This window comes from Megalopta genalis, chromosome 3, assembly GCF_051020955.1.
Source record: "Megalopta genalis isolate 19385.01 chromosome 3, iyMegGena1_principal, whole genome shotgun sequence".
NCBI classification, from domain to species: domain Eukaryota; kingdom Metazoa; phylum Arthropoda; class Insecta; order Hymenoptera; family Halictidae; genus Megalopta; species Megalopta genalis.
The window spans coordinates 11,909,619-11,923,510 of NC_135015.1; the positions used below are offsets into that span (position 1 = coordinate 11,909,619).

General features: G+C 33.4%; 1 protein-coding gene across 2 annotated transcripts; it reads left to right on the forward strand.

The window, feature by feature from the left end:
• The first annotated feature begins 18 nt into the window (after positions 1-18).
• On the forward strand, positions 19-9,494 carry LOC117229660 (uncharacterized). 2 transcript variants are annotated; one of them, XM_033486278.2, is made up of 12 exons: positions 19-213; positions 930-1,072; positions 2,400-2,754; positions 2,840-3,034; positions 3,114-3,229; positions 6,859-7,070; positions 7,144-7,780; positions 7,900-8,317; positions 8,396-8,617; positions 8,698-8,873; positions 8,955-9,101; positions 9,179-9,494. In XM_033486278.2, the coding sequence occupies exons 2-12, from the start codon at positions 965-967 to the stop codon at positions 9,269-9,271; spliced, it is 2,679 nt and encodes an 892-aa protein (XP_033342169.1). In that variant the 5' UTR covers positions 19-213; positions 930-964; the 3' UTR covers positions 9,272-9,494. The 2 variants fall into 2 exon arrangements, with proteins under 2 accessions (XP_033342169.1, XP_033342170.1); XM_033486279.2 differs by having other exon boundaries at positions 2,430-2,754.
• The last annotated feature ends 4,398 nt before the right edge of the window (positions 9,495-13,892 follow it).

A 13,892-nucleotide genomic window follows, 5' to 3' on the forward strand; every position in this document is an offset into this window, starting at 1 on the left:
GAAATATACCATCAACCATAGCCTTCTAGAAGCGAACAGCGCGTGAAGCCGTAATGGACGAAAAGAAGTGATTACCAGCTGAAAGATTGTGAAAGTGAAGTTTAAGTCTGCGTATTTCGTAAAATATCTATTCAGACCTGCAGGCTCGATAGAATGACATAAAGCTTTTTAAAGCGATGTTTAATGTATTGCTTCTATTTTCAAATATATTATGTAAGTATAGAATTAGTTCTTTGTTACAATCATTTAACGGTTAGAATATCAAAGCATCCATTAATGTCTTCTCTGGCATCTGTAACTGTTATTAAGAAGGACTTGTTTTTCCTTAATACGGTTTCTGCATTAATAATTTTTTAAAATAAGAAGTGAAATACGTATATTCAAATATAAAAATTTATCTAATTCCAAATGGACGTCTATATTTGATTACATGCCAAAAAGATTGTTACATATAAATGATTGTTACTTAATAAAACGTTTGTGAAAAATTTCACAAGATATTTGTATGAAGCGTTTTATTTATATTTGTATTTTACGCACAAGTTATAACTGACTTATTAATCACATAGTAATAGTATTGCAATTAATTTATAATAGGAATTTATAATAGGGATAATCAACAGTATCTGCTTTTAGATACTGTTAGTTTTTTCATGAACATTATAAATTTATAGTGTTAAGATATAAGGACATATATAATTTATGCTACACACGTTTTTAACATAAACTGTTGATTGCAATGTAAATTATTGTGTATACAAATGAAATATTATGTCGAATCTAATATTCACAGATACCGAATAGAAGCCATACATTTTATGTTAACTGCGAATATTAATATGCTGTTTTATATTTTTTAGTGAGACCGAATAGAAGCCATACATTTTATGTTAACTGCGAATATTAATATGCTGTTTTATATTTTTTAGTGAGAGCACTGCCATAGTACTAATTAAAATAAGAAATGTCTTATCCTGGCCAACCTCCAATGGGAATACCAGGCATGCCACCTATGCCTTACATTGTTGGTGCACCTCCGCCAATTATAGGTGGTGTAATGCCTATGGCACATGTAAGTAGAAAGAAATTCGTTATTTCAGTATTTTCAGCATGACTATTTTTTTATGCTCTTGGACAATTTTGTCTTTCAGATCTTTTTCACACTTGCTACATGTTGCTAGATATCCAGTACATAATTTTACACTACTAAAATTTAAATTTACAGGGTGGAGTGGAAGTCATAAAACAACCAGAATGGAGGTGATTCAATGTAAAAAAATAAGTAAAAGATTTAGCATCACATTTTTTCATTTGAGCCTTTGTATTACAAGTATTGTTAAAAATATTGCCCCGTTGCTGCATACATATTTTGCTTAACTAAAGGAAAATTTTAGAATAAATTAAGCCTTGATTGAAAAAATCTCATACAAAATTTTGTACTTATTTTTTTATTCAGAATAACTTCCATTCTAATTGTAGTATGATTGTTGTCTCACTCTGTACTTTTATCATCATTAATATTTTCATGTTTATTATATAGTATAGTATAAAATGAAATTTTGTATTACATGTTACCATTAGTATCCTTCTAATACTTTGAAATATATCTTTTTTATTTTCCTGTTTTTATATTTAACTTGTTTGCAGTTACTGATACTTTCTATAACATACTATGTAAAAATTGGTTGTAAAAATACTATATAAAATTGGTTTTATCTTTTAATATTAATATTTCTATACATATACATTTTTCATTTTATAATTCGTTTTTTAATTTAGTGAAAGCTCTAGATTCAAGCAACTGACTGCGAAAGAGTTAATTCAATAATATGTATTATTATAATCTCTGCACGCTTGTCATCAAATGTGTGCCAATTTAAAAGCTTTCTATGATACATCTTTTATAAATTTTCATTGACGAATAATATGTTTTCTATTATGTTATAAAAAATGGAAGAAGTGCATGTATTCTCTAATATAAACAATTTAAAGTAAGCTACTTGATGTGTTAATTAATATATAATATGAATCTATGCAGTAGCTTACTGTAATAATTGTTGCCAATAATATCATAATTATAATATTTTATTTATGCCCATGTATTTTTTTTCGTTATGCATTAACAATTTGTATATAGATTATTAATGTAAAGTGAAGTGTTCCTCAAAGTATTCAGATTGTAGAATTGCTATATATGGGTAGAATGATAATTTTCTACAGCCGACACCAATATTTATTATAATACTTTCATATTTAATGCTTGCATGAAGCCATATTGTCATAAGAAATACTAAAATGAAAAGAACTGAAATAATGTGCAATTAGGGGGAGGGGAGATTCTGGATTCTGCATGAGTAGAGATGTGCATTATTAAGAAACCTACCATTTATAAAACATAGATGATTCCAACACCCGTATCTGCGATGCAGACCTCAGCTCCAGCTGTACGGTATGCACGTAACCAGAATCGTCATGACAATAATCGACGGCGTGAGAGAGAATCTGGTCCACCAGTTACTGTGTTTATTGGTAACATTATGGACCGAGCACCAGATGTGATGATTCGACATATCCTGGGTGCATGTGGCCATGTTCTTTCATGGAAGAGAGTCCAAGCATTTGGATTTTGTGAATATGCAGGTCCTGATGCAGGTCTTAGAGCAGTTAGACTACTTCACGACATGGAAATAGGCACCAAAAAGCTTGTTGTGAAAGTCGATGCAAAAGCTAAAGTTGTTCTGGATCAATTTAAAGGTAACATTAAGATTATAAAAAATTGTAGTAATTCCATAGATGTATCACGAAATATATTTTTATACATTACTTTGGTTTATTATAGCGGAAAGGAGAAAAAAATTAAGAGGGGGTCAGTCTCCCTTACAGGATGAAACTTCTACAGAAGGTACAGAAGGAGAAGAAGGCGAAGATTATATGGACGAAGGTATGAGAGTAGTGGATGCAGATGCACTAGCCCGTATAAATCAAATCATAGCCGAACATGCTGCCGATTTGGAAATGGCTCAAGTTGCCCCTGGTAATATATTTACACTCTCACAATATCCTTCAAAACTAGTTAAGAAACTAGTTAAATGTGTTTGTGTTATATGTAACAGAGGAACATCAAACAAAAATGGTTGCAAAGTCGTTGAACTTGGATGACGCAGAAATAGAAGAAAGTAAAAGAGACTTGATTACACGGGAAATTGGAAAATTCAGGGAGGTCATGAAGGTAATTATTTTTACATTTATTTTTCTTCTTATATCACACCTATTTCTCTGCCCTTCTTTCTGGTCATATTGTCGGATGTGATATACCAAAATCTTAGAAGGTATTCTGAATTGTGGTCCGTTAGGATTGGGTATTAAATTTGAAAAATTTAGGTTTACAGATGTTAGGAATTATTATAGCTGTTGTCACCAATCATATGATTTTTTTTTCTTAAGCATTATAAACATTATTCTACAACATATGGGAAAAGATCTATTTATTTTTATACAATTTTCTTGTACTCCAAGCTATATACTGTGATCTTTGTATATGAGACTCAAATGCATTTCTTAGGTTTTCTTCAAATTTTTCTATAAAAAGGTGATATTTTATTTAAAATTATATTATTTCATATTTTTTATCTTACATTTGTGTTTGTTGTTTATTTGAGTCTAGAAGATAAATTATAAAAATATTACTTTACTAAAGTATGTTTAAGAATATGTTTGTAATACTTCGTAGTTTCTATTCTATTATCTTCATGATACATTAGAACAAATTTATTGTTTCATTTATTTCATTGAAGAGAAAGTAAAATTATTCTGTCTACATAGTAGGAGAAAGTACCAATGATTATTTTTAATTACAAAATGATTATTTTTAAAGTTTATTTTTGGATTTTAAAAAGTACTTGTACATTAGAGTCGAAACATTTATATATCACCTTTTGTCCTAATATAAAATTTGTTTTAACTAAATTCAGAATTCACCCCTGATTTGATGTATGGGTTATTAACATTGATCTAAAATTTGTAAAACTTGCGTCTCTATAAGGATGTTTTCATAATTTGTGCAATATGATGAAATATATTGCAATTATGTCTACAGTACATGTTGAACAATTGATAATTAAATTCGTAACATATGTATATATATATATATATATATATTTATATATATTGTATATATGTATATATATAGTATATATATATGTATATATATATGTAAAAAATTGAATAATACATTTGGGCAGATAAAAGAGAGTTACATGTGTATAGTTATAAAGTATAGTTTTTAAGTATATTGTGATAAAGTGCGTGTGTGCTATGTTAGCTCTAAACAATTGGAGCCGTGACTCGTTGCTATAATTATAATAACAGGCAGCGTGCGTCGCACACAGCAAACGCACACGCCTAGGAATGCTGTGTGTGGGGACCACTCTTTCACTCACTCATTGGCTCTGAAGGGAGTCAATCACAGCACAACCCTCGTATTTTCGCAGGCAGCTGCAGCCTCGTCGGTAAGTCAGAGTATATCCAACCAACAAAACATGAAAAACAAGAAATGTGCAATCTTAAGACGGGAGAATCTCATAACTCTACAACATGCTGACATCATGTAGCCAATAATTTTGACTCTTGGAACTCCATTTTCTTATCTCGTCGCAAATAATTCTTCGTTACTAATAGCACTGTACTGTTGTATATTCAGTATAATTTATTCTATACAATCAAATTTCTTTACCTGCTTCTATACTTATTGTGCTAAACTGCTAGTACTAATATGTTTGTAAGAATCTATGTTCTGGATGATTTCTCTCTGATTCTTTCAGTAAGATTTATTATAAAATGTGTTTTGCTCATAGTACTAGACATTATTGACTGTAGGAAAGAATGTAAGGAGCAAATGTCAAAAGAGTAGTAGTCAGAATAATAGACCTACATATTTTGTTTACATCAATATCTAGCAGTCTAGTACTTGTATATAGAAGGTCAGTGAATTTGCTATTCCAATTGTTTTTATGAACTGCCTAGGATTGATAAAAATATATTATTTTGATGAAAGAAATTTGACGCTGACATACTTTATAATGTACTTTTAGATAGATTATTGATAGGATCGAGACTTTCTGAATCCTACACACAATGAAATGATTTTGTCATCACAATGGCGACTGTTCAGTTGTTGTCTTTATTTTGTGTAAACAGCTTCTGTCAGCGTCTCGATCAGACATGTAGTACCTAGGTGCGCGCTCCTCCATTCTCCGGTACCACCACACTGACTGACCAAGTCAACTTCACACCGTGAGTAAACTCCACAACCATGAGCCAACACAATCATTCGGTTCTTGTAGTTTTGTTAGTGAACTGCCCATCTGAATACCTATGACCACTGATGTTTCATGTTTCAACAGTCTGTTTTCTCTTCATATGTGCATCTATTTTTATGCACTCAGTTACTCTATCCTTATTAGTTTAAAAGAGTATGGGTTACTGTATGGATGTAAGGTTCAAGAAAGCGCAAGTCGCACCAGATACTTGAGATAGGCATTTTCTGATTTATCACAGTTATACTTTCATCATTTTTATCATTATTTTGATGCACTCTTTAGCTTCCTATAAAAACCATTATATAAACGCGGTTGTTATATTACTATTTCTTTCAGCCTATATCGTAGGGTACTCCAAGCAGTAACCCATTACTGTTATTATTATATCGAATAAGGATAAACCATATTAATTTATTTCTATGACGTTACGTTGATAATACGGGACGATAAGGGTGGGCAAACTATTGTGCATTTGATATCCAACAGTTTGCTGCATCAGCTGCATAGCCAGAAGAAAACAAAGTTGACAGACGTGTGACTGTTTCTTGGCAAAAGTGAAAGATGTTTTGGTGGAATCCCTTCTTCGTGATGACTCCGCTTCTGATTGGTATAATACTTTCTAATAATTTTTGAGTATTGACAAGAAATCTAAATATTCACCCCTTTCGACTCTTAGACTTACATAGTTTTAGACACTATTGATTTACAGGCACATTTGCAATGTTGTAAGTACATTGGGTGGCCTCTACGATGCATCTGTTAGTATTAAGGTATTTTTAGTTTAAGTAGAGCTTAAGAAATTTCTTATGCTTGTTTCCAAAATTTATACCTGCACTTAGGTAATTGATATGTAAACAAGATTTCGTGTAAGATGCTGCTGACCGAGCATGCTCCAGTGGAGTGAGTATAACCACATTGAGATGAACAGAATTATGATAATTGACATGTGATTAATTTTTGTGCAACTAGTAATCGTGAAATACTATAATTGGTATTGGTAACATTGAATACTAAAAATATTGTTCATACAAAATTTAAACGGTAAATTTTATACAATAAGTTATTCACGATGAAGTTAAAATGAACTTTTGCTGCAAACCATTTGTTCTGAACAAATAAGAGTTCGTTATTTTATGATGGTATAGTATAAAACAATATATGTATATGTTTCATGTTTCAGTATTAATCAATAAAAATCTATATAGTATTTTTCTAACATGTACTACTTCGATGGATATTTAATATAAAACATTATATCTCTTCTCAAGCATACATACATATACATATTTATTCATGAGGACATTTATTTTGATTTTATGAGAAAATTCGATAATATTACACTATTCTAATGTAATGGCATTATCATTACATTATATACGCATTAACTAACTTTACACTTACAGTAACCATTTACTCTACCCTTTTATTTTTTTAACTCAGGAGAATACGATTGCTAGTTTTTGCGTTTTATTATCACAGCCTGATAAGCTTGCTTTCGACTATTTGGTCTCACCTGTTTTTCCGTTTTTGTGTTTTATAGAAGCAGGAAGAGGAGAAGGCCCAAGTGAAACGGAAGAAAGAAGCAGTGGAGAAGGAAGAACGGGAGAAACGTGAAAAGGAGCGACGGGATAGGCGAGATGGTAGCAATGCTAAAGATGAGCAAGACGGTGATCCTGGTAGTCCAACGTCTCACAAGGGCCGTAGTAGTAGTACAGGAAGTAGTAGAAGGGACAAAAGGCGGTCTAAATCCAGGTATCATAATTATACAATGTTATTTGTGGAATTTATTTTGAGAACAGCATAATCCAGTGATATATGTTTTCAGGTCCAAAGAAAGAGATAGGGACCGCCAAAGGAATGACAGAGATCGTGATAGAGACAGAGATCGGGATAGAGACCGAGAAAGGGAACGGGAAAGAGACCGCGATCGCGAAAGAGAACGTGAACGAGAACGTGAGAGAGATAGAGAACGGGAAAGAGAAAGGGAAAGAGAAAGAGATAGGGAACGAGAAAGAGAACGTGAAAGAGAGGAGGCGAGAAAGACCGAGCGAGAAATTATGCGCGAGAGGGAAGAAGAGGAGGAAGCCAAGGAAAGAAAGAAAAATGAAAGACGAGCAAGAGAAAAGGAGGCGGCTTATCAAGAGCGTCTCAGAGATTGGGAAACCCGGGAACGTCGTAAACAAAAGGAGTATGAAAAGGAAGCTGAAAAGCGTCGAGGGAAACGGGAAGCACGCGAAAGAGAGGCGAAACGGTTGAAAGAATTTCTTGAAGACTACGACGATGATAGAGACGATGCTAAATACTATAAAGGCAAAGAACTGTCGCGTCGTTTGGAAGAGAGAGCCGTTGAAGCGGAAGCCGACTCGCGGGATCGTTATGCGGAGCGACAGGAGCTCAAATGTCTACGCGATAAACTTTATGCTGATGCTTCTCATCCAGACCCAGCGGCTGAATTCGAAAGAGTAAGATACTTTTAAGCTCTAGCATGTGGTGTGTTCCGTATACGCATAATATTTAAGTTTGTATGTCAAATGTTGTTATCGACTAAGATGAATTATTTTGATGAATTATTTTGTTTCAGTTGAAAGCCGAAAGAGAAGAGCAGTACAAGCCTAAGCCAGTAATTACGATAATTGACGAAGAAGATGAGAAAGTAGTGAAAAAGGAAAAAGAAGTTATGCCACCTATAGAAACTGAGCCTATAGAAAGTGATAGTGATGAGTGTGTGCAATTTGATGATGCTTCTCAGACGGAAGCACCATCCAGGACTCCCCCAAGACATCATCATCATCACCGTAGGCATCATCGTCATCACCAGAATCATCATCACGACGGCGATGAGAATGAGGAAGTTGTAGAGGCGGATAGAGAAAGTGTGAAGTGCACGAGATCGTCACCTTCTCATCAAGCAGTCACGCCGTCAACTCAGTCTATTCCACCTACACTAGATGAAGATTCTCGGATGTCTCTTGTTAGTGAACCAGAAAAAACGAGTAGTAGTGAGTAAATTGTACATTTTCTTTTTCGTGAAGGCAATGAATTTCGTGTTTGTATTTATCATATCTATTTTATTATAGGTAATTTTGTACCGTTTGCTATGGGAAGTGGAGGCAATCGTGGAGGTGATCATGGCGTCGGTAACAAAACTCCGGCTAGTCCAAGTGCAGCTGTCAATGCTAATTCACAACAGACAAATCAAACGAGAAAAAAAGGTCGAATCGATGTCAAGGACGTGTTTAACAATGACGATGACGACGACGGTGCTAATAACGCGAAGAAGCGCAAACTAGTTCCTTTAGGTGAACTATTCAGCATTAACTATAGATATCAAAATATTTTTCAGTTAGAGAGTATAATTTATATGTGAATTTTGCGTCAGATTATGGTGAAGACAAAAAGAAGAAGTCTACAGAAGATGCTCCTAAGCCTGGCAAAGAAGAAAGTACAAAGAGTCAAGAGGAGAAACGGAAGCATATAAAGTCTCTTATTGATAAGATTCCTACTGACAAAAACGCTTTATTCGGATATCAGCTTGATTGGGCTGTAATAGATAATGTAAATTTTGGTTCTAATTCATGCATACTTAGAATTGGATTATATTTATTCATTGCAGTAATATCTTTTTTATTTTATCAGACGTTAATGGAGAAAAGGATAAGGCCATGGATCAATAAGAAAATTATTGAATATATCGGAGAACCTGAACCTACGTTAGTGGATTTTATTTGTAGTAAAGTAATGGCTGGTAGTTCTCCTCAGGGCATACTTGATGATGTACAGATGGTAATTTATTTTTGTTAATATGTAGTTGTGATTTGAATTCAAATAATTCTAATAGTGTAATGTGTTGTTTGTTTTAGGTATTAGATGAGGAAGCGGAAGTGTTTGTAGTCAAAATGTGGAGGTTATTAATATACGAAGTGGAAGCTAAGAAAATGGGCTTAGTTAAATAAATGGAATAACAATTAAAATACTAATCGATATAAAATTTATACTACACATCAAATTCCTTTGGTTAAGATGTAATATTTAGGTTATATACTGATATACAATTACCTATGTATAATTTGTAGGATTCTCCGCTAGATGAAAAACATGATGTTGCTCGATTGATAGGTAACCTAAATGTGTAGTAATTAAAATGTTAAATACAAATTGTAATTACACGATTTATAATTTGAGTTATATATTACTAAATTTGCTTATCCATGAATATAGAAGATCTCTTTTGTTTCAAGCTGCGTCGATCTAATACTTTTTGACATTTTTACGGATACACATGCATAGGGCTTGTAATTGTAAACCAATCAGATCAAGCATCTTTGATAATTAGTTACATCTTACATCCACTTTAGATAGGATTTTATAAACTAATAGAATGAACGTACTATTCTAATTTCACTCATCGTATATTTTGTATATATACATACTTGACCATAAATCATGGGAGATTCAGTTACAGTAAATACGATTACTTATTAAAGTACTTGTAATTTTTTAATTCAAGATATTTCTGTTGTGCATTGTGCTAAATAAATTGATTTCATAATAAATAAATTAATTGTTATAAAAAATCGATTGATGTGTTGTATTTGCAAAACGTATAGCAATTTCAAGAAAAACTTTTTGCTTGGAACCGATAAAACGTCAGTGTTTGAGCACATTTAATTCACAATTACTCTTATTACACTTATCAACACTTTATCTTATTTTTCGGGGCGATAAAGTGCCAGTACGCTGTCATTAACAAAAAGTACCATGCTAAGACCATTATGTTGTTGGTGTGTATTTAGTCGAGCGGCATATACATATGTACGAAAATTGTAATTAAAAAATACATCAATTAAAAATTTCAAAATTTTTAACAATTTAATATGTATAAAAAATTAAAAATGGATTTTTGAACAAGTCAATGAATAGTCACATAATTGTTTAACATAAGCATGCCAAGTAAAAAATGTAGCTTAGAGTCCGTTTCTGCATTACTTAGGATCCGTACGGATCCCAAGTCTGTGCCGTCACCGACAAGCAGGGAAGAAATTGCTTGAATGCTTTCACGCAAGTCGCAAGCATCGATAGTTTTCGTAGGGATATAACGCGGTAACAATGTAGTTTTAGAAGCTGACAACGCTGTAAGCTTAGCCATCTCAGATACACTTTTCTCTGTGCAATCAGATAACTAATTGACCGTTCCACTTAGGTAGAGTCCGATATCGTACCAGGTTCAAATTTGTTTTATTTAAAGTGACTAAAACCTCATCTAATTCTGACCCTGAGATAAAAAAATATACGGATCTTAAGTCTGTGTCTGTGGCCAAAATCAGCTGTTGGTAATTTTTTTCTACAAGCTTCAGCGTTCCGCCACTACGTGTAATGGCGCTAAATTAAACTTTTCATGGGTTTGTGGCAGATGTATGTAATTAATGTTTTCTACTTAATCGACAATTTTTAAATATCGACAAGTTTATGAATTATATTAATGAAGTTTTTGTCAGCATGTAAATATTAATTCAATTATTATTGTTACCTACCAAGGGGTATTCAATTTATAACAAATCACCTTAGAGTGAACACGTATATATGAAACGGGAATTATTTATTTATTAGTTTGATAATTTCATATCAAAATACTTAAATTTAAAAATATCAAATACCTAAATAAATTATAAATGCTGAATGAAAATCAATTAGTTTATTTATTCTATACCCCATAGATTTTTCATAGTAGCGCCATCTGTCCCAAAATCTGTACTCTAACAATTATCATTTGTAGATAATTTTGGCGAATTGTTTGAGCGTTTTTTCACAGCATAAATTGGCGCTACTTAGCTGAAAATTCATGCCGGATTTTACATTACTTCTTACGAGAAAAGCGGTACGAATCATTCGCCCTGTTATTTGATAGTGGAACGTGAAATGAAAAATTATTTATAATTAATTAATTACAAATCAAAAATGTAAAAAATTGTTATAGATATGTGGTCGAGATTCTCCTAAATATTTTTATACCCAGAAACTATTTTTCACCCCTAAATTGTCAGATTTCATGCTATTTTCTGAACACATATTTTCTTTGCGACAAAAATCATTTATATCTGTAATAAATATTCAATGTTACTAAGTTATTTAGATTATTTCCAAAGGATAGAAAAGGGAAGACGCTATTTCCACAAAACATTTTCTAGCCGTTAAATTTCCCCGATAAAAGAGATTCAAATATGTACTCAGAGCAGAAAGACCACAATTAATCCAAAGCTTCTTTCAAAGTTCCTTAAGTATTATTTTTATTTAAGCTTCTTTCAACCATTATAACGACGCCAATGCTCGAAAAATGGTTTAAAAGTAGAAAAAGACGAAAAGTATTCGTAGTCACGGGAAGCTTATTGAAATTTATCCCAGTACTAATTTTCAAACATTTCATTTCATTAAAAAGACTCGTTTTAATTTCATGTCACTTTTATAGTTACAATATGTCGAAAATAGCTTGTTCTGTCATTTTTAATGAAACGATTTTTAATTACCACTTCACGCACATCAGAGTACATTTTTAAATTGTCAATTTCTTATCAATTGATATTTACTGGTTGACGTTTGCTGGTTTCAAGTTGCATACATTTTAATATCCACAAGTAACTAACACGTGTTCCGCATGTGTGCTTGTATGTAATAATTATAATTACAGCAACCTCAAAACACAAAAATGTGAAGTCGGCCAATTGACTGGCTCGACAGGTTTAGCGGTGAAAATTCGTGTTGCAAACGGTTAAATGAAATTTGAAAAAGCTTTCTACGAGCAACATTTAATAATGTAAAAAAAAATGCAGGGCTAAGAACGGACGGGCCGACGGGAGGGTTAAAAAATGAAAGATCGCATTTCCTTGCACCGGTATAAAATTCTTCCGTCGCGTAATGTCTTCCACTTCCGGCGCTTTTTAGAAGAGCCGCGCTGATACGTATCGCGCGATTCTCGCGTGTAATCAAAGGGGTGAAACTGCGGCAGGTCCGACGAGGGGCGGCAACAACGGTCTGGGTGTTTCCCCGAAAAGAACACGCACAATCGCGAGATCTATTTGCAGGTGCACGGCCGCGCGCATGTGGCCTCTAGTAGAACGTCGGGCGAGACACGGGCGTCCTGGCCGCTTGTAGCACCACTTCTCATATTATTTGTCGTTAAGTGCATGAAAGCTTTTTTCGAGGGCTTAATACAAGCTCTCGGTTAATAGCGGAGCATTATTGTGTTCACGGGGACACGAGTGCGCCGCGCAGCTTAAAGTCCTCGCTCTCTTCTTTGGCACTACACGAAAAACGCAGGCAGCCCAACCTTTTATGGATTCTTTGTCGCGACGCGATTATGTACCAGCCAGCTTCTCTCGTCGCCACCTCTTTTTCCTGCCTTTTCTTATGTATTTATACACACGAGCTTCGGCTGTACACGCCGGTTATTTCCTTTTTTTTCTTTTTTTTTTAGCTGGCTACACAGGCTCGCCTCGCCATGTCTTGCCGTCGTCGCGTCGCGAGGATGCCAGGGAACCAATTTGTTTCGTGGAAGACAACTTCCGTTTCCTTTCGCTCCGGCCCCGAGCGTCTACCGAAAACCGTTAAAACAGTTAACATGGACTGAACCCCTTAACGTGCACGCTCGAGTTGACTCGAGCGCGCTAAACTGGCCAAACTGTGCACACTCGAGATAATTCGAGCGGCGTTGTACTTTATGTTGCTATAATTTTTCACACTCGAATGCAATCGAGAATTGAAAATAACGATGTGAAAGCAAAAAGCAAAAACAATCGTTTTATTGATATTTATCATTTACATGGGATTGTATAAGCTATAACACTTACTTATTCAAGTATAAAATATATCCTTTTTCTATACTTATCACTTACGACTTATCTCTTCCTTGTGAACCGCTTTCCGACAATGTATTCATATTCAGATTCTGATTCGCTCATTTTTCAATATATATTTTACTAAAATATAACAACAACAACAACAACAACAACAACAACAACAACAACAATAACAACAACAACAACAACAACAATAATAATAACAACAACAACAACAATAATAATAATAACAATAACAATAATAATAATAACAATAATAATAGTAATATTCTGAAAATTAGAAATCATACCAATTGTATAAATATCCATTATTTTTGTATTTTTGTAATTTTCTTGCCAAGACAACGTTCTAAATTGTGTTTTTTTACATGAAAAAAAATTGATTTTTTTTGGCCGGCCTTTTTAAAAAAAACTGTGCATTAAGGGGTTAATGAATATAATGAATGCATCATAATCGAACGGCGAACAAGAAATTGACAGTTTCTCGGACGAATTTAGTGTATAACAGTTTATCGAACGATTGCTGGCTAACGTTCCACCGTATTTGATCAATGAAATAATAATTGACCCTTCTTACGTTCCGTTGACAAGCAATAAAGAATGTCCTGTTCAATTTGCATTTTGTTTTATTATCGCTCGTTTCGTATTCGCGGTGAAATTTATCGCGAGGTTTATATTAAATGTTATTTAGTATCAAGTTATCATTATCAATTAAAATCATTTG

Coding starts and splice junctions, on each gene's coding strand:
- LOC117229660 (XM_033486278.2), top strand. CDS start 965: ATGTCTTATCCTGGCCAACCTCCAATGGGAATACCAGGCATGCCACCT. Junction 8,618..8,697: donor GCGCAAACTAGTTCCTTTAG/GTGAACTATTCA, acceptor ATTTTGCGTCAG/ATTATGGTGAAGACAAAAAG. Junction 8,874..8,954: donor ATTGGGCTGTAATAGATAAT/GTAAATTTTGGT, acceptor TTATTTTATCAG/ACGTTAATGGAGAAAAGGAT.